The sequence below is a fragment of the Tripterygium wilfordii genome, chromosome 21 (genome assembly GCF_013401445.1).
Source record: "Tripterygium wilfordii isolate XIE 37 chromosome 21, ASM1340144v1, whole genome shotgun sequence".
NCBI lineage: Eukaryota > Viridiplantae > Streptophyta > Magnoliopsida > Celastrales > Celastraceae > Tripterygium > Tripterygium wilfordii.
In genome coordinates, this window is record NC_052252.1 from 12,658,892 (window position 1) to 12,678,037 (window position 19,146).

The window sequence follows — 19,146 nt, forward strand, 5'->3', positions numbered from 1 at the left end:
AGTGATTGCCCTACAGTAGCCCACATTTTTTGATAAAAACCTGCGTGCATCCCATCCGGACCTGGGGCCTTTAGGGGAGCCAGATCAAAAAGAGATTGCTTAATTTCCTCAGCAGTAAAAGGTCTCGATATTCCTTCAAATTGGTCTGTCGTTAGTGAAGGGAAACACCCTGTAGGCAGCAAAGAAAAATCGCAGCTGTTGTCTACTGAAAATAACTGTTGAAAATATTCTTGAACCAATTTTTGTAACACTACTGTATCTGAAATCCATTCTCCATCTGTACCTTTCAACATTTCAACTTTATTCCGGCTTCTACGAATGAGAGTAGAGGCATGATAGAATTTTGTATTATGATCCCCAGAGCGAATCCAATTTTCTATAGATTTTTGGTGCCATAACAACTCCTCCTGATAAAGGACCATATCTAATTCCTTCCTTAATTTAACTTCCAAAAGATGAAGTCTATGAGAGAATCGGTCTGTCATTCTTGGACTCCACCTAATCTGGCCCACAATCTTCTTTTTCTTCTAAAAATATTTCCAAATGTATTACTATTCCAAGCAGAGAGAACTGATGCAATCCTGGTATTATTATTTGTAATCGTATCACCACTATCCCAATTATCCTGAATCAAGTTATGAAACTCTGGATGAGTCAACCAAGCAGCCTGGAAGCGAAACGAAGATATGGAATCCTTATGAGAACCATTCATAGAATCAATACGAACCAAAATAGGTGCATGATCCGAACGGTTTTTGGGAAGGTGCAACAGTGAAGCTTCATCAAACAGCTCTCTCCAAGCTCCATTGCACATAGCTCTGTCCAATCTTGCTCCTTTAAACAGCTGACCATGAGAACCTCTGCTCCATGTCAAAATTGATCCCACAAACCCCATATCGATCAACCCATTATCAAAGATCCAGTCGCGAAACCCTTTACAACGGTTGAAATTAAACTGAGCTTGAGAACTAACCTCTTCAAGAGATACCACCGAATTAAAGTCACCCACCACCATCCATGGATCCAAATTATCTTTGATTTCCGAATTTAAATCCATCCACAAAAGTTTCCGTAGATTAAAGTTTGGACTACCATAAACTACAGTCAGCAACCAAGAATTAATTCCATTACTCTGCACTCTAAGATGAATAAATTGAGGGTGGGTTTTGATCACTGAAATTTGAAGCGTCTCTTTCCAGAAGACCCAAATGCCTCCACTAAAGCCAAAAGCTTCAACCCGAACCCAATTCTCAAAACCCCACTGATTACACAGCGAATCAGCTTGAGCACCACTAACTTTAGGCTCCAACAAACCAAGAATACCGGGCTTGTAGAACTTCAACATGTCTTTTAGGGTGCGGTTAAACTCTTTTGAGGCCGCACCTTGGCAATTCCAAATGATACAATCCATAAGAGAAATCATGCAAGAGAAGAATCGAACCCCAAAATAGAAATACAACTTGTATAAGACACCCATAGAGCCCCTAATTGGAGGCATCCCCATTCTCTGAAACCACCGTTGGGTCTCTTTCTTTCTCCGTATTTAACCCTTGCTTATCTCCTATTTTTGCAACCATGACCTCACCTGCAGAAATAGGATATTGTCTTCTTAAATCTGGAGGATCTTGATGATGTTCCCCCTGTGACAACTCTGCTTGAAGAACTCTTAAACCACTATCATTATGATTCCGAGAATGATTGACCACCGTCCTCACAATATTTTTTCCACCATTATCTCCACGCACCACCACATGTTCCACTTCAGCTGCTGCCCTACGGGAACCAGAATCACCATGAACTCTTCTATCCCCAAGAGTCTTCTTGCCATTCATGTGAGCTTCAATGGGCTGGGCATTGCTCGACTGGCCCAACTCAAATCCTTCTCTCATTTGGATCACTTGAACATTTGGCCTTCTCCCTCTACTAACACCCCTTTCCACAATAATTTCCTCAGGACCCAACATGTCATTGAACCCATCATCCTTGTTTGGCCCAACTGTATGGTCAAGCCCATCCTCCTCCACATCTTGTTGCTCCAAAACAGCAAAGCGAGATCTTCCTTGATTAGTATCCCTTGAATTTTGAAGTCCCACCTTCGCACTTTCATTTTTATCACGACCGTGATATACGTTTGAATTCCTAACCTGTCTCACATTCATATTTCTAGCCTTTTTCTTGGCCAACATCCAAGGCCCAAAGTTCTCCATAACTTCAGGGATCACTGCAATCTCATCCTTCCTATTTAGGTGATCTCCCATATTCACAGCCGCATCTTTAGCCACATTCCTTATCTCATCATCCTTCCCCGATGATTCTCCACCGGTGTTGGACTGACAGGCATCTTTGCGGTGACCATACTTACCGCACCCGAAGCAAACTAAATGGATCCCCTCATATTCAATACGTCTAATGCGTCTCCTTAATTTAAACTTAGCCAGAAGAGGCTTAGTGATGTCAATTTCAACACAAATACGCACAAACTTCCCTCGAGAAGCTGTGGTAGTAGCATCATCCACCTTAATCGGTATTCCAATCTTTGCTCCCACTTTCATAAGAAAGTCATAATCATAATATTCAATCGGAAGGCAAGGAAATCGAACCCAAACAAGAAGTCTTTCCATGCTATCCTGTTCTGGATCAAAATTGGGAAACCAATCTCGAACTGTAAGATAATGATCCAAAATCATCCAAGGGCCTTCAAATTTCGCATAATCGTAATCATCCTTGGAGGAGAATTTAACCAAAAAATAACCATTATCAATGGCTACAAGGTCTATAAATGACTTCGGGCGCCAAAGTTCCTTAATCTTCCTCAGGAGAAAGTTGTAGCCAATGGGCCTTCCTAAGAGTTTAACAATAAGAGTTTGTCTCCATGGTTTCCGTAATCTAATTTTTTCCTCCTTTGAGATTTGATCACTGGACAATCTTCTTCATCCACCTCATCCATCATCTCTTCCTCCTCATCTGAGACCAAAAAATCATCCTCTCCTTCGAAAAAATATGTAGATTCTGCGCCATGCCCCAGAAGTTTATCCTTAAAAGATGGCTGAAATCCATCCTTTTTCTGCTCCTCCATCAGTAACGGAAAAACCTGTGATTCCTCTACCCTGCTCACCATTTCCACTTCATTCATCTCCCCCTCTTCGTTAACCACCGTGGTTTTCACCTTCTTATTACTGCGTTCAATCAGATCAATCTCCTCCCGAGAGTGTTCTTCGAGAGAGCGTTCTCTATCCTCCATTTAAACCCCATTTAAGTACAATTTTATTAAAAAATGGTGATTTTAATTTTGATATAAAACTCACAATAATATAATAAAATAAGTAAAATAAAAACATAAAATATAGTATTATTAACTTTAAGATAATCATTTTAATTTTGACATAAAAATATTTATAATTTATACTTAAAATTAATTTTAATAATAAAATTATATTTAAGATTAAATTTAATAACCCAATTTATTATAAAAATCATAAATTATATTATAAAATTAAGATAATATTTTAACTCAACCACTTATAAATTAGCATCAGATTTTAATTCGACAAATCCGTCACAACTTATTTACGCTACTTTTAAATTAGCATTAGAAAATAATTGAACCGCTCTACCTAAAGCAGTCATAAAACTATCCCTGTACTCCGGCACCGGTTAGCGGGAACCGCCATGGAATGTACAGGTATGTACTGCTGAAAAAGTCCACGTGGCGACAGCACACTCGGCTGATACTATAAATATTGATTATAATTAGCTTAATAAATCACCATTTTCAATTAGCAAAGAAAAGCTACTGTAGCACAGGGTCAAGCGTCATAGTCTTCTCTTCTGTGTGACTGTGTCCTGTTGTCCTCTCTCTCCCTCTCTATCGTCCATGAAAACCACCATCATCTTACCACCACTTTCACTGCCGTGACCACTGTTGGGTAAAGTTGCAGGCTTTCTCATCAAGCTCAAGAAAAGATCCAGACCTTTGACATTTCAACCACTTGAAGGAATTCATACAGGTTTCCATGGCGAAAACCCGACCGGGATTGTCCTCTTCAAATCCTAAACCAGGGAAGAAAGATGTCAGCTCCTACACGATTCGTGGGACGAACAAGGTCGTGAAAGGTAATGCGTTAGATTTAATTTGAGTTGTGGGTTCCTATCTCCAGGCGTTTGCATGTGTGTTTGATACGGCGTCGTTTTGTTGATATGTAGCTGGGGAATGTGTGCTGATGAGGCCATCGGACATCGGGAAGCCGCCATACGTGGCAAGGATCGAGAAGATCGAGACTGACCACCGGAATAACGTGAAGGTTAGGGTTCGGTGGTATTACAGGCCTGAGGAATCGCTTGGGGGAAGGAGGCAGTTTCATGGAGCAAAGGAGCTCTTTTTATCGGACCACTATGACGTGCAGAGTGCACACACCATTGAAGGCAAGTGCACTGTGCACTCCTTCAAGAACTACACTAAGCTGGAGAATGTTGGGGCAGAGGATTACTACTGTAGATTTGAATATAATGCCTCCACTGGAGGATTCACACCCGACCGGGTTGCTGTGTGAGTGCTACCTTCTTGTCGTTTTTGTTTGTTGATTTCATTGGAATAGGTGATTTTGAATGGATAATGGTAGTATTGATTTGAATTGTCTATGGGGTTTTGTGTTTTGCCTTATTTTTGAAGGTATTGCAAGTGTGAGATGCCGTATAACCCAGATGACCTAATGGTGCAATGCGAGGGATGCAAGGACTGGTAATGTTTTTTTCTTATTTGTTGTTGTTGCTGATGTGGAATTCGGTTCTTTTGGTTTGAGGTGTTGATGTAAAGTATATTGTTGGTTCCTTAGTTTGTTGACCTATCCAAATTGAAGATTTTTAATGTGCTTGAATCTTTGATGCAGTTGAGACGGATGAGTTTCACAAATTTTTTTTTTAAAATGCCTTTTTTCCTGTTTGAAAATTAAAAAAGAAGTAGATGCATTATTTGGAAGTACTTTGTGCATTCTCTTTGGGATCATAACTGAAAATTGATATTAGTTTCTTATCGTGGTTTATGGTAGCCGAGGCCATTTACACTTTAATCATATTTAATTGCTCATTATCCTTTTAGGTACCATCCTGCTTGTGTGGGCATGAGTATTGAAGCAGCGAAAAACTTGGATCTCTTTACCTGTGAGGATTGTAAGAAAGAAATGAAAAAAACTCCGAATGGATATCGTGAATTGCCAACAGCTGAAAGCAAGGTGAAATGATTTTTTTTACTCTTGAAACGTTTTAGTGTGATATATCATCAGCTTCTTTTATTATCTAATCTTTGGGTGCCATCTTGGTGCTTAATGAATATATGATACAAACTTTTGGGGATATTTCTGAAGCATAAGTGGTGTTGTATTAGTGAATGGTGATTATTATGTTTGAAGGAAAATAAAGAAGACCTTGATACATGGCTATATATATCATTTGAAACAGAGTTGAAGAACTTTAGGGGTGCTGTCTCCACAAATATGGATTTTTAATGCTGATTTATCAACGTTATGAATGGAACACAAAGAAAGGCTTCTTAATATGCTATAGTGTCCTATAAAATATCTCTGAGTACCTTGATATTGGTTTGGACCTTGAAATTGATTCTTCGGTTATCTATAATTGTTGTGTTATAGTGCTATAGTGCTATAGTGAGTGGCTTTGTTGCTGAAAGTGTTTAGATGAAAAGTCTGCGTAACTTTGTGGGATTACTCAATTGTATTTAGGATTATTTAGTTTGTAATTGTTGGTTACTTGGTTTAGTTTAATTAGAATCCTGATGCACTGTTTATGCCCCCAAAGAAGTGGAGTGGAACTTACATGAGACGAATGTTGATTCTGCTGAATGAAATATGAGCTTGAATATCCAAACTACATATAACTTTAAGTCCTTGAATCTCAGAAAATGGAATTTATTATATGTCTGGGCATGCTTAATTGATTGATTGGTCTTCATTCAAAAAAAAAATTGATTGATTGGTCTCATTTTCTCTGGTAAAAGTTCAGTTACTTGTGAAATGCCCATATATCTTGTTAGTGCATGATTGAGTTTGCTTCCTTTTCTTCCTCATTTGTTTATTTTTCGGTCATTATTGAAATACAAGCCTCGCACTGTTTGCTGTGCATGATTAATGTTGTTTTTCCAGTAGTCCTAAACCTTACCTTGTACTTGCAAAGTAGCTCCTTACCACCATCGTCATTAAAGCCTTTATTCAAATTTGTTACTGTCGGCAGGTTCCAATTTTATTCTCTTTTCTTTTTAGTATTCATCAATGAATTGCTCGTTGAAGGATGATAAAGTTATCTGATGACTTTTGAATCCAACGGTTGCTATTTTTAAGTTCACCTTTGCTCATATGAAATTGGTCTTCTTTGAGTTTTGTGTATGATTTGGCCAAACCATATTTTGGGTTGCTGTTCCGATGACAAGAACCACCTGTTCTCATGCATTGGCACATGGAGAATTGCATCTGCAGTGTTTGTCCTTGTCAAGGATATTATCTAACTTGACATGATTTTTGTTCCCAGACTTTTATTCCTCTCTCTCTCAATGTAAAGAAGTTATGATTTGCTTATAAACTCACTGGTTTGCAGGGGGAAGCCAAGCGCCGGAAGAGATAATAGTGCATTTGGTGTAAAGAATGTACTAGGTAGGAGACAATGTATCTATCTGCTTGCAAGATTAGCTTGAATAGTGCAGCAAAATACTGGGTGTGCTTTGTTCAAAACTTGCGGATACTATTATTTATGGGTTTGTGGTGCTTGTTGATGTGCCCAGATGTTGTTCTGTTGTAATCTATGTCCAAGGAAAGGAAAAAAGGATTTCTTTTAGATCAATAACCTTGAAACTGCATTTGAGAGTAGCCAAATCAAAGGATTGTGTGTTTTGGGATATAATCCTAAATATGTTAATCCACTTTAATGCTTACCATCTGTCAACTTTCAGTAAATTCTTTTAACGTTGTGATGAGCCTCAAGTGCCTGACTGTTTCAGAACTCGAGCCTCGTATAAATCGTTCTGCATTATGGACTTGTAGCCGTATATCATATTATCATGTCCCCCCCCCCCCCTCAATTTTCCCGCAAGTACGACCAACTCTTACAAAGTACCCTTAAAACTGGTATGTACAAGAAGTCACAGAGCTTCAAGCACATTGTCAATGGCTTTGCTGTCCACACCACCCCTTCCCAGGTCCTCCTCAACATCTTCACAAGAAAAATGTAGATTATGATTAGTATCCAAAATTACAATGATAGGCGTGAGCATGGTGGAGAGAGACAAATGAACAAAGCTGATGACAAAATACACTCCTCAATATGGAGGGTTGGTCTTTTAACATGAAAATGACCAACGAATTGATCGGTTATCGGCGGTTATTTGGTTTATTTCAGTTCTCCATCCAAGCTTTGTTTATGATCCTTTGAATCCTCACAAGGTTTTCGGATGCAATGTGAGACTGGTCCTAGGTTTCCTTGTAGTTCTTGAAAAGGAAAGATCGTCTCCCCTAGGTTTTTCTCTTATGGTGCTCAAGTTGTTGCTGCATTGAACTCTTCAGTTAACTTGCTCCTCACTTTTGATGCAAGTGGACATGGCCCATATGTCAATATGGATACATTAATGACCATGCATGCAATGCATGGGTTTACGTTAATTATCATAAGATTGATATATGAGGATAAATTTTTTTGCATATATTGGGTCATATCATGACCTCCATGGCAGCAGGAAATGCAGGAGTTCCGGTGATAGTGGAGGGCTTCTTTTATGGGCACGCCAGTGGCATGGCACCACGTGCACGGTAAGGAGACGCGCACTCACTTTTGAAGCGTGTTGGATGTTTTCATGATGTTTGCGACTTGCGAGACGAATGGCGGGGTCTTGTGGTTCAAGCTGCTGATAATCATGTACCAGCACCTTCAACTGTTGCGTCTTACAGTCCTTGTACCGTCGGTGTAGCTGCTTGCACTACTGACAGAACAAACCCCGGTTCGCTTCTCCTTGGTAATGGTGCAAGAGTTGGAGGTGTGGCATTATCAGGTAACGTTAATACTTTGATGCCTTATCCAGCCATCCCGTGCCATTGATCCTGGCCTTGTCGTATCATCAGGTAAATCTTCTGCAACCCTACCATACACAAAAGAGAGAAAAAGAAAGTAAGTACTATTGCCGACGCTTAGGGGGTTTACCGATCTATGACGCAGAATATGAAGACTACTTGAGCTTCTTGTGAAATCGAAGTTGCTACGGGATCCTGGTGCTTTCACTCACTTGGCCATCCAGCAAACCTGACCAACCTTAACCAACCTTCATTGACAATAACAGACTTGACAGGTTTCCAAGTAGTTAGGAGGAGCCTAAAGAATATAAGGTCTTTTTTTTTTTTGATGAAGTAAAGAATATAAGGTTAACAAGCCAGAAACCACTTGTGTTCACTTCAACCACCAAATGGGACAGTTGGTCAACCTGGTTCCTTCTTGGTTCACCACGGCACCACAGGCAACACAACACCTGGAAATACAGTTCAACTAGACCCAAGCGATGAGTCAATTCACCTTTGGGGAAATTGTTTTAACTGGTAGTCTGAATCACATTCTGAGAATCCCCGTGTCAGTTTTGCTTCTTTCAGAACTCGGAAACCGTAAACTTTGATACATGTAAGTCACTGTTATTATGTGTTCTTGGATTCTATGACTATTTCAATATACAGTGAAATTTTTTACAGAAAAATGGCTATGCTTGAACCAAAATTAATGAATGATAAAGAATGTTACACTGTTACAATTGGTATCAACATGTCAGCTAAAGCTCTGGAACTGTAAAGCACATACACTCTTTACACCGTGGATACCGATAGACACTTCGGGCCTTCGGCCGTTCCAGGACATGCTTGGTTTGCCTAATTGCCTTCCTAACCCTCTGCTCAAAAATTTTCCACTCTATAGTAGTGTTCTTCACGAATATGCTCGCAAGTCTACGCTTGTTAGGCCGTATTGTCGGCATTTTCCCTCCTCCATAGTATATTCGATAACCAGATACCAGAGATGACAATTGACTACCCGAGTCTGTCATGGCAAATCCATCAGCAGCAGTGCAGCCTATGAAGTCGAGCGCTGCCCGCTACAGAAGAAGATAAGTTTATTACGGCTCAAACATACTAAAGTGTAGTAACCAACAGTTATATTGTCCCATATCCATTCCGTATATCAAATCCAAGAGTGAATTCCAACTAAATGAAAGAATGAAATAAGATCTGCAGTTGCAGATAGAAAGCAGAAAGCTGTGGAAACTGAAAAAAAAATACTACTAACTGCAGCTTTGCTACCTGGGATGAGAAATTCATGAACGGTTCAAGTTCTGCTGGTGAAAGCAAGTTCTCCTTAGTCACTAACCTAGGATACAAGCTCGTCAATGCAGTCAATCTTGGCTTCCCTCCGTATATATTTGCACCTGCCACAAATATATGTGTCTTACGCTTGAAACCAAGAGCTACGAGCATAAGTATTGCTTCTTCAGGTGTTAATGGACACAGGCCTTCAGCTCTGAGTGCTTCTGGTGAAGGTAACCTGCAACAAGTTGGATATTCCTTCAATAATATACCAGGACAGTTAAAAAAATACCTTCAAAGTTTTAACGCAAAATAAGAGAAGATGGAGAGTATGCATACTTTGTTGTATGTTTAAGTTCTGTCAATGCAGGGAAATGGATTTCACGATATGATTCCAACTCCTCCCTTTCTTTTTCACCTCCACCAAATTCACATAAAGAATGAGCTACCATGTCAATTTCAAACCTCAAATGCAGAGCTAGATACTTAGAAGGTTTTGCACCATGGCCCCCTTTTTCTTCCAACGATTCTGCATATGGGCCAACAAGATAGTGATCCAGTGGTCCAGGTTGGGTTGCATGACTACGCAGTCGGCGAAGAAGCAAAGCACCAGTTTCTTGTATCTTTGGGACAAATTTCAGTGCATGAAAATTACATCTGCAACGAAGCCTCTAGATCAAGTTCCCCCAATTAGAAAGAGCAGAGTAGGAAGAAGTGCATAACACAAAGGAAACCAAGTAGGGATGACAATGTGATGAATATTGTTAGCAAAGTATCAGAATTCTTAAGGAACAAGACTGTCAAAAGCAAGAGATTCACCTGCAACTCAAATGGTATTGGGTCAAACGCCAAGCGATTTCCAAATCCAAGGAAATGGATAACTCTGTTTTGAAGTAGAATAGGGAGAACGAATTTTAAATAAAAACTTGGCTTTGACTCTTTCCCAATGTCTACATCTGTCATCTGGAAAATAATTTAAACAATTAGATTAACAAACTCCTCAATGTAACTAGCACCTAGTCAATTAATAACCATTCAAAAATCGATTTGGACAAGGAACTTACAACACTGCCAATTGCCTCCAAATCTAAAAACCGTAGCTCCACAGGAAGCTCCCTCACTATCCGAATATCAGGAGTGAGGTAGTTAATAAAGTGCTCCTCTTGATAGATATCGCTGAATTGACTATAGAAATTATAGAATTCGATATAGTTACTATCCTATTAGAGGTCAGTTTAACAAAAATATGTTGCATGAGGTAAGCAATGTCACACTGTTGACACAAACAACTCAATGTAGAAAGGAATTACTCAAGGCCATGCGCATGCATGGAATCCCTCAACTCCAATAGATGTCAAATGTCACTTCTAATGTTGAAAGTGACAAAGTGAAAAGAAAAGAACAAACGAGAAAGCAAGAAAGTGAGAGGTATGTCACCTCGTATCTTTCCAGACGCTACTGTACAAAAACTTGGGAATTACTAGAGTCGCATTAAGTAACCGTGCAACAACAACAGCATTGCAAACCTGTGACATAATAGAACAAAGTTTCAGGAAATTCAAAATGTTACAAACAAAAGACTGTCCCATTTACAGGCATAGCTTGCCAAGAGAGACAATGGGAGAATGTGACTAGAGCATAGAAGAAGAACTATATAAGCTAAAATAAGTGTCGCAGGAATTACGTACAGCGACTCGCTGCTGGTTCATCCCACCATTTGCAGTGACCAAAATGTGTCCATTCTCTCCCCCTGTAACATCATCAGATCACAGAAGTACCGAACCACCTCAAGATCCATTTTCTTTTTCGACTTTAAGACGACAAATTCAAATGTTCCACAAACAATAGCCCAGACCCTCACGTCTATTCACACAAGTCTATGTGCATAAACAGGAACTAAGGCAGAAGAAATTTACCACTGGGTTTCCAGTTACGTTGATCAGCACAAGGTCTCCAGGCAGAGGCAGGTTCAAATGGTTCCTGCCAGAGATCTTTTGGCTCATGCTTATTATTTCCCTGCAAAAAGGAAAAATATCACAAAGAATGATCGAAACTACAGACGTCAATCTAGATGATATATCCAATACGAGACTAAATTTATCTCCAAATACCTCCGCCAAGGCATGGGCAGCCAAAGCCAACATCCTTCCATAAGTAAAATTAGGCGGCCTTTTCACCTTACCAGACTTTTTCTTCTCTCCCTGTGAACAAAGCAAGTCCAAAATGAAATTACAGTCCTAATAAATCATGATCACATCTTTCATAAACTCTATCTAACTTAGTTAATAGCATTTCAAGTTAAAGATGGTCTAAGGCTGCATAGAGACTTAAATCACAAGCATAACAACAATTTCTCTGCATTATACCAACTGTAAGTAGCAGTGAAATCCACACAATTCATCATTCTTAGCAAAATTTTTGGACTTTCCTTATATTCATTTGGTTGTCTCTCAAACTCCTAAATGACGAGTCATTCCAACAAGGATGAATCTTGGCACAGTGGTAAAGCTGTTTCATTCAACAATCTAGCTTGTTCTTTCCTAAATTTTGCATCTTGTACAACAGATTCATTATAATAAAATGCATCAACAAATACTTCAATCCCTAAAAGAAACATTCTTGCATCTTCAATCATTCAAAGCTTAAGATGAAAGCAAAGCACCTACAAACCAACCCAGTTCAGATTCATTCAGAGACAATACATTAGCTTGACAAAGACCAATTAAGTCCAATACATATACGCATAGCACAGCAAATTCAATTGAATTCACGCCTCGCATACCTTTACGGAAACGGAACCTGAAGAGGAATTCTGAACGGACTCAACACGGATGTCGATAACAGCAGGGTCTTGCAACCGCGAAAGCATTAACGAATCAACCAAGAAAAACAGAGCGACCAAAGCAATCACTGCCACTAGCACCTTCACACGCTTCCTTTGATACCAAAGTATCCCTCCCTTTCTCTTCACCTTCTTTTCTCGAGCTCTCCGGTCCCACAAGAACCCCAACAGCTTCGATTTCAAAGGCGACTCTCCGTACTGCCATTCCTCATAGTGTCTATCGCCATTCAAGGCCCGAACCGGCGAACTATGGCGGCTCCTCGGCTCTTGAAGATGGTTGGTTCTATCCGAGATCCGAAACTCGACGAATTCTGGCTGCTCGGTGTCGTCCGTGATGGAGGCCATGGCTATGGCTTTGAGGTTTGCTATAACCAAACAATGAAAGATCAAATTTTTAAGCTTCGTTAAAAGGTTGGTTTTTATGTACAAGCAAGCGATAGAAGCGGGAGGGTGTCTGGATTTCGGCGACGGATCGCAGTTTTCGCTTCTCTGTCTTAAAGTTTGGGGTGCCAATACCATACGGTGACGCTTATGATAATTTAGTTACTTATGACCAATCAGATTCTCTGGGTGGCTGATCAAGAGGGGCTTTCATGCCCCCCAAAATGGTCGACTATGAGTCTATGATCTCTACTTGGCACAACATCGTAAACATTCGTAGAGACCGTCTGATGCTATGAAAGCTTTGTGAAAGCAGAACTCATCACTCATGGTAGAAGGGGGGATGCCCATCGTGGGACAACCTGTTCGATTCAACGACATTGTCTCGCTTTCAACACATGCACGCCTACTTCATATAATTTTTTAAGGTTAACGTGCATATGCAGCACGGGCTTTCTCACGTGACTGCCAGTCTTTGTGGCATGCTGGTATTCTTCTCTGAATTGCTTATTGGCGGTTCCACCAACAAACAGAGACTTGGAAGAAGCAACAAGACAAGGGGAGCTGCGAATACAACTGCCATCAGATCCAAAGAACAAAACTTTTAGGCTAAAACGACCGTTACTGATTATGTAAGGATGGTTTTCAGTTTCAATTACATGCTAAACTCGGCTTAAAATAGCCGCAAATTCCGTAAAATGGTTCGGAAGAGGTGCAGGCTCGTGCACTTGGCTTGAACTCGCGAAAATTTTATTGTGCCACAGAACGCTGATGTCAATGAGCACCATAATATCCATCAAAATTTGTAAATACAATATACAGCGGCATATACAACTAAAGATCAACTTAAAAGTGAAATAATGTAACTGAGACCTGATTACATATTCTCCAGATCCCATTTTAAATACTTGTTTAACTTCGCCGGGCAGCAACATGATCTCTGGACTTCTTGGTCATCTCCAGAGAGCAAACATGATTGCAGGTATTGCGAGTTTTAGGGAAGGTATAGGATCCTTAAAACGACATGTCTATGGCCTCATGATCGGGGGTCCTGTATGAAAATCCATGCTCATCACTAGATCTCCTCTTGACCACACTTGCTCTTTGCACCAACCGCACCAATTGTTGCACAACTTCAGACATGGGGGGACGAAACTCGGGTTCCGGCTATACAAAACAAAGTTTACCATCCAGAATTATAGGTACAACGATGGGTAAGAATAAATACTAAACAAATATATTTAAGCAAGCAGATGTGCACGACAAAAAGGGGTTTTCTAAAGGATTTGTTGTGTGCATTTAGCACAGAGAATTTATGCTAGAAAGCTTACCTTTGATACATGGTGCTTATTATTTATTAAGAACTGAGGACGATACAGAATTTATCATCACATTAACAAGAAATCTCACCTGAACGCAGAGGGCAATAATGTCAGCAAATCGTGACAGTGACTTTGCAGGATACAATCCATTCAAGGTCGGATCAACCATTTTAGCCAAGGCATCTATATCATGTAGTTGGGGCGTAGCCCATCTCACCAATGACTGCTCTGCTCTCACTCTTGAACTAGACTCCACAAAATACCAAGGAAAAAAAGTAACTAAACCAACTTCAAAAAAATTGAACGAAAGTACTGCTTCTTGTAACAATACCCAGAATAGACACAGCAAAACACAGGTTGAGACTCATATTACCTGTCTAGTGGCTTCCGACCAGTCAAAAGCTCCAACATGACCACACCAAAACTGTATACATCACTTTTTACAGTATATACACCAGATAAGGCAAATTCAGGGGCACTATAACCAAATGATCCGATCATTTGTGTCGAAACCTGCCAAAAGTAAAATAGAAAATACTTATCAGGGTAGCAAACCACAAAACATGAATTGTCAGTAATTTACTAATATTTCAAAAGGCATGGTGGAACAGAAAATTTCACAAAAGCAACAATTATGATGAAACCTATGATTTACCTGCCGTTCAGTGTTTGGCGTCAGAGCAGCTAAACCACAATCTGACAAGTGGGGATTGAGCTCTTCGTCAAGTAAAATATTTGCAGACTTGAAATTCCTATGTACAACAGAAGGCAAGCACACCTCATGCAAGTACCTGATAAAGCTAGAGATCAGAAAAGATGCGCACATACCAACTACCTCAAAGCGTGTGATAGAGAGAACGAAGGTGAGATATTTAAACTGTCATTCACATGTAACATACTCTAAGGCCCGAGCAGTGCCAAGTGCCACCCTAACACGTGCATTCCAAGATAGTATCTTGCCACCATCCTCAATAGAGTGCAGCATATCATGCAGACTCCCATTACCCACATATTCACAAACTAAAAGGCGTTGCCCATGCTCAGCACAGTATCCGACCAGGGTAATAATGTTTGGTTGCCTCAGGCGTGACATATTTGAAACAGCTTCAAGAAAATTGTCTTCCTCTTGCAGTGACAGTGCAGCATTGTCAATCTTCTTAACCACCATCACCTAGATTTGACAACATACAAGCCATTAGACACTTATGAAAGCAAGCCTGCATATGGTAACTCATAACAATGGTCATAAGGATGATACATATCCACTCTAGAAGCAGCTCATTTAATGATATGTCCAAAATCAAAAGAGGATAAGCAAGTAGATAAGAGTAGCCTGGCATAAAAGTACCGAAGGTCAAAGTTAAGAACACCACACTACCACAGTATTCACAAAAAACAGGATAGCAAGTGATAAGCCCAACAAATTCTACACGGAAGAGAGAGGGAGATGGGAGTGAGTTTTTGTTTTTCGGCATATGAATTTGGATAGCACTGTCTTTGGCACACCCTCCTGATTGAAAAATGGATGCGACCATGGTATATTACTAAGAAAGCATCTGTGTGCTTCACCCCCCCCCCCCCCCTTTTTTCTATATATACTTGTGCGTGTGTGCACACATAGATGCAGTAGCTTTATTACCTTCCCGTTAGTAAACTCTGCTCTGTAAACCCGACCTAGAGACCCTTCTCCAATAAGATTTTCTTGACTGAAGCTATTTGTGGCCATTTGAAGAGAAGCAACAGTATATGAAGTAGCAGTGATTGGTGATTTCATTCTCTTTACAGATCCAGTACTCACAAGTACTCTCTCAGTTGTCAACTTTTCCGTAGGGGGGGGCTTTAAATCTGCAACAGCAGTAACACTTTTCACTCTCTGCTCCTGCATCTCCGCAGTTACTGCAAAAACATAGCAAAATGGGGCACTGAAGCAGTAAGGACACAAGCATTCAAGTCTTAACCACCAACTCATTAGTCAGTAGACTTCAAGTCATTTGACATGAGAAAAATCAACCATTACAAAAGAACATTACTTCATAGGAGGAAACCCACCATCATTTGAGACAACAGATAGACTTCCCCTGGGCGTTCTAACACTACTTTCCTTCTTTTTATTCTTTCGAATGCAAAAAATAACAGCCACCAATGCAACAACAAGCAGGAACACTGAACCAAGAACTATGCCCACAATATGTCCAGCTGTCAATCCCTTGTCTGAATTGGATGACTGTCCATTAGAATCTGGGGGAGCATGTTCCCTAGATCGATTACGACGAGAGCTACCAGGAGGAGGAGGAGTGTATGGTGGTGGAGGAGGAGCAGGTCCATTGTCAAAAGAGTTTCCATCAAATCTGTCATAGTTTGCAGAGCTCATAAAAATGCATTGCAATTGCAATAGTGAAATCTATAAAACCAATGGGAAATACTAACATAAAGCCCAAAAACTTACATAAATGAGGGGATTGTACTTAATTCTTGAGGTATCCATCCACTAAAATGATTGTTCGCAACATTTCTGTCAAAAACACGAGGTGCTATCAGAAACAGACAATCATACTATCAGAGACCACAACAGAAGGAATGGAACTTACAAAGTAGTCAAAGGCAAGCTTGTAAGAACGCTAAGAGAGCCAGTAAATTGATTGTTCTGCAAATACCTAAAAGTTTTGATAGCATGAGGAATCTAATCAATCTGCACAAAGATAACAAAATCCTGTTTTATCAATTGCCAAAAGTAAAACATTACTCACAGGGTAGACAGATTAGACAATGAACTGAGTGAATTAGGAAGATCCCCACTGAAATTGTTGAAGGAGAGATCCCTGCATTCATAAGATTGTCAAAGCACCGCTCAGCTCAACTCAACAGAACAATCAAAAGACAAGCTGGACTCTACAAACACACATTTTTCCCTAACAATGTCAAAGTAATGTTTAACTGATACATAAACATGTTTATGTAGTGACATCTTACAGGGTTGTCATGCCAGCATGACTGCCGAAAACATCTCCAATGGACAGCATGAGAAAATTATGGCTTACATTCCTGAAATCAAAGACGTTAAAATGAGACAGAGACAGAGACTTTAAATGTATCTAAACTGTTTCATAGATAAAATTAAACTTGAAACCACTCACAAAAAAGTGAGGGAGCCCATGTTAGCAAAGGAATATGGAAGATTCCCACTGAAGTTGTTTCTCGCAAGGTTTCTGCATAGTTATGGAAGAAATAATTGTCAAGCCAATGAATCAATACAAGTACCAAAAGATTACATATGATTCATCGTGATGAAACATTACAGGCTCGTAAGATTAGGTGGTAACTGGTACGGGATTGAATCCTGAATGTTGTTGTTGCTCAAGTCGCTAGAAAAACAAACCAAATCAAATAAAACTCCTAGTTAGCTTATGGATTTTTCTTAATTGTAAACGTATGAAAAGAGCAAGAAAGGTTAAATCTTTTACAATTTTCTCAATGACATAAGGTTAGAAAGCAAGTATCCCAATGTGCCATTGAGCCCTAATCCAGAGACGTCACTGTTACAAGAGCAGTAACACCCATTCAGTACCATTAAAATTGATATTAAATTATACATACAAAAGAAAGAATGATATAGCCATATACGAGAATATGAATCCGTACATGGAAACAACAGCTGAACCCTCACAAGCAACCCCTTTCCAGGACTCTCCGCAAGGATCGCCACCACCACTTTTCCAGTTAGTAAGCTGAGAAGGATTGTTCAGTGAAGAGTACATAACCTGAAGAGCTTGCACTGCATCACAAACAATCAAGCTCAAGCTCAATATCCAAACAGATTACTAGTATGTATTCTGAAATATGAAAAGAAATTAAATCTTGCTGCTTTACACCAGAAAACCTCTATGCATTTTAACCAAAATAGCCTCTCTCTTTTTCGGCCATTTGCTAACGTATTTTTCAGCATTCTCCCGGGAAACAAACAGATCATAAAAAAATAAAAGACACGATGCTCAGTTTTACTTCACTCTCTCTAATTTAAGTTAAACCCCCAAAAGCAAAAGACTTTTAACCCACACAAACACACAATTGCCATCAGAATCGCTCAATCAATCACAGACTCAAACTAGTCAAAAAAAAAAATCAAGGGTCAAAGCCAAAACATACCATCATTGGCATCCGTATTACAAAGAACCAAAGGCAGAGCAGAGATCAAAGCGAGCCAGAGAAACCCATTGAGTAGCAACATTGAACGATTCATAAAACAAAAACAAGCAGCTACTTGCTTCACAGGCATGATTGAAGTTGTGATGTCTAAAGTCTAAGTTCGGGTGAGGCAGAACACATGTTAAGGTCTCCTGGACTCGCAAGAAGCAATGAAGAAGAAGAGGAGGAGGAGGAGTTAATATGGAACAGATTGAGATCAGAGTCAGTTGTTAGAGGCATCGCCATTAAAGAAAGGGACAGTGAGTGAGAGAGAAAGGGAGATTCGAAGCTTAGAGTAATCAATGAGAGAGAGAGAAGGAGAGAGAGGTGTCGGCGAAAAAGGGAAATAGTTAAAAATGAGGGAAATGGTGTAAACAGGCGAAAGGTTGGTTTGAAGTAGGCAAGTAACGTATGACTCTCCTTTCAGGTCTCTCTCTCTCTCTTTTGGTTCTCTATAACTAAGCTTCCTCCTTAGTTACTGTATATTCCCCATCTTTATCAAATTCTTCCTAATTCTTTATCAACAAAATTATTACTAGTTAACAGATTGTGAGTAAAATAAGTGAAGATAATTAAATGGTATTGTATTTAATTATTGGCAATAGAATAAAGGGTATTTACCCAAACAAGCCCTTGTTGGGGGTAATGAGATTATTTGTGATTTTACAACCTTTTTGTGCAGTTGTATGTATGTACTGGTAGTGAGGACAGGGGGCCTTTTTGAGGTCTGACTGGAGTTTGTTTGGCAGGCAGATTGGGACTAGAAATTTGGGGAATTTGGGAAAATGACTAAAATGTCCTGTTGTGAAGCCATGGGACCTCTCTTCTTTGTTGACTTCAAAAGTGCTTTGATGACTTTTTACTTTGCTTTTTAGCAGTGGAAAGAGTTGTCTTGGCATGCAATGTCCTAATTATTTGCACAATCATAATTTAATTTCTTAAAGAGCCTTATTATGCGGTTGTTTACTAATCAAAGTGATTATCTTATTAAAATATATTACGAAACAAAAAGATCAGATTAGTCTGTTAATTAATTCTTCAGGTTTTGAAAAACAAAAAGACAGTAGATAATGTGAAGATTATT

The 19,146-nt window shown here is 39.6% G+C and overlaps 4 protein-coding genes and 1 pseudogene across 4 annotated transcripts; 2 read left to right on the forward strand and 3 right to left on the reverse strand.

The window, feature by feature from the left end:
* Nucleotides 1-481: 481 nt before the first annotated feature.
* LOC119987931 lies at nucleotides 482-1,477 on the reverse strand. Its single transcript, XM_038832838.1, has one exon. The coding sequence runs from the start codon at nucleotides 1,475-1,477 to the stop codon at nucleotides 482-484; it is 996 nt and encodes a 331-aa protein (XP_038688766.1).
* Nucleotides 1,478-3,772: 2,295 nt separating this feature from the next.
* Nucleotides 3,773-6,929, forward strand: LOC119988208 (chromatin remodeling protein EBS-like). The gene is made up of 5 exons (XM_038833170.1): nucleotides 3,773-4,113; nucleotides 4,204-4,546; nucleotides 4,670-4,738; nucleotides 5,096-5,228; nucleotides 6,604-6,929. Exons 1-5 carry the CDS (start codon nucleotides 4,014-4,016, stop codon nucleotides 6,628-6,630), a joined length of 672 nt encoding a protein of 223 aa, XP_038689098.1. The 5' UTR covers nucleotides 3,773-4,013; the 3' UTR covers nucleotides 6,631-6,929.
* On the forward strand, nucleotides 6,670-8,240 carry LOC119987932 (annotated as a pseudogene).
* Nucleotides 8,241-8,669: 429 nt separating this feature from the next.
* LOC119989181 (O-fucosyltransferase 15-like) lies at nucleotides 8,670-12,866 on the reverse strand. The gene is made up of 10 exons (XM_038834538.1): nucleotides 12,118-12,866; nucleotides 11,447-11,536; nucleotides 11,252-11,351; nucleotides 11,024-11,085; nucleotides 10,773-10,861; nucleotides 10,400-10,520; nucleotides 10,155-10,298; nucleotides 9,675-10,006; nucleotides 9,333-9,573; nucleotides 8,670-9,127 (listed from the first exon to the last, which is right to left on the reverse strand). The coding sequence occupies exons 1-10, from the start codon at nucleotides 12,694-12,696 to the stop codon at nucleotides 8,810-8,812; spliced, it is 2,076 nt and encodes a 691-aa protein (XP_038690466.1). The 5' UTR covers nucleotides 12,697-12,866; the 3' UTR covers nucleotides 8,670-8,809.
* A 420-nt stretch (nucleotides 12,867-13,286) lies between these two features.
* Nucleotides 13,287-18,452, reverse strand: LOC119989180 (protein STRUBBELIG-RECEPTOR FAMILY 8). The gene is made up of 16 exons (XM_038834536.1): nucleotides 18,024-18,452; nucleotides 17,520-17,652; nucleotides 17,342-17,413; nucleotides 17,177-17,242; nucleotides 17,015-17,086; nucleotides 16,851-16,922; nucleotides 16,628-16,699; nucleotides 16,469-16,534; nucleotides 16,327-16,392; nucleotides 15,930-16,228; nucleotides 15,520-15,776; nucleotides 14,780-15,051; nucleotides 14,536-14,671; nucleotides 14,254-14,393; nucleotides 13,969-14,125; nucleotides 13,287-13,725 (listed from the first exon to the last, which is right to left on the reverse strand). Exons 1-16 carry the CDS (start codon nucleotides 18,151-18,153, stop codon nucleotides 13,573-13,575), a joined length of 2,163 nt encoding a protein of 720 aa, XP_038690464.1. The 5' UTR covers nucleotides 18,154-18,452; the 3' UTR covers nucleotides 13,287-13,572.
* Between the last annotated feature and the right edge of the window lie 694 nt (nucleotides 18,453-19,146).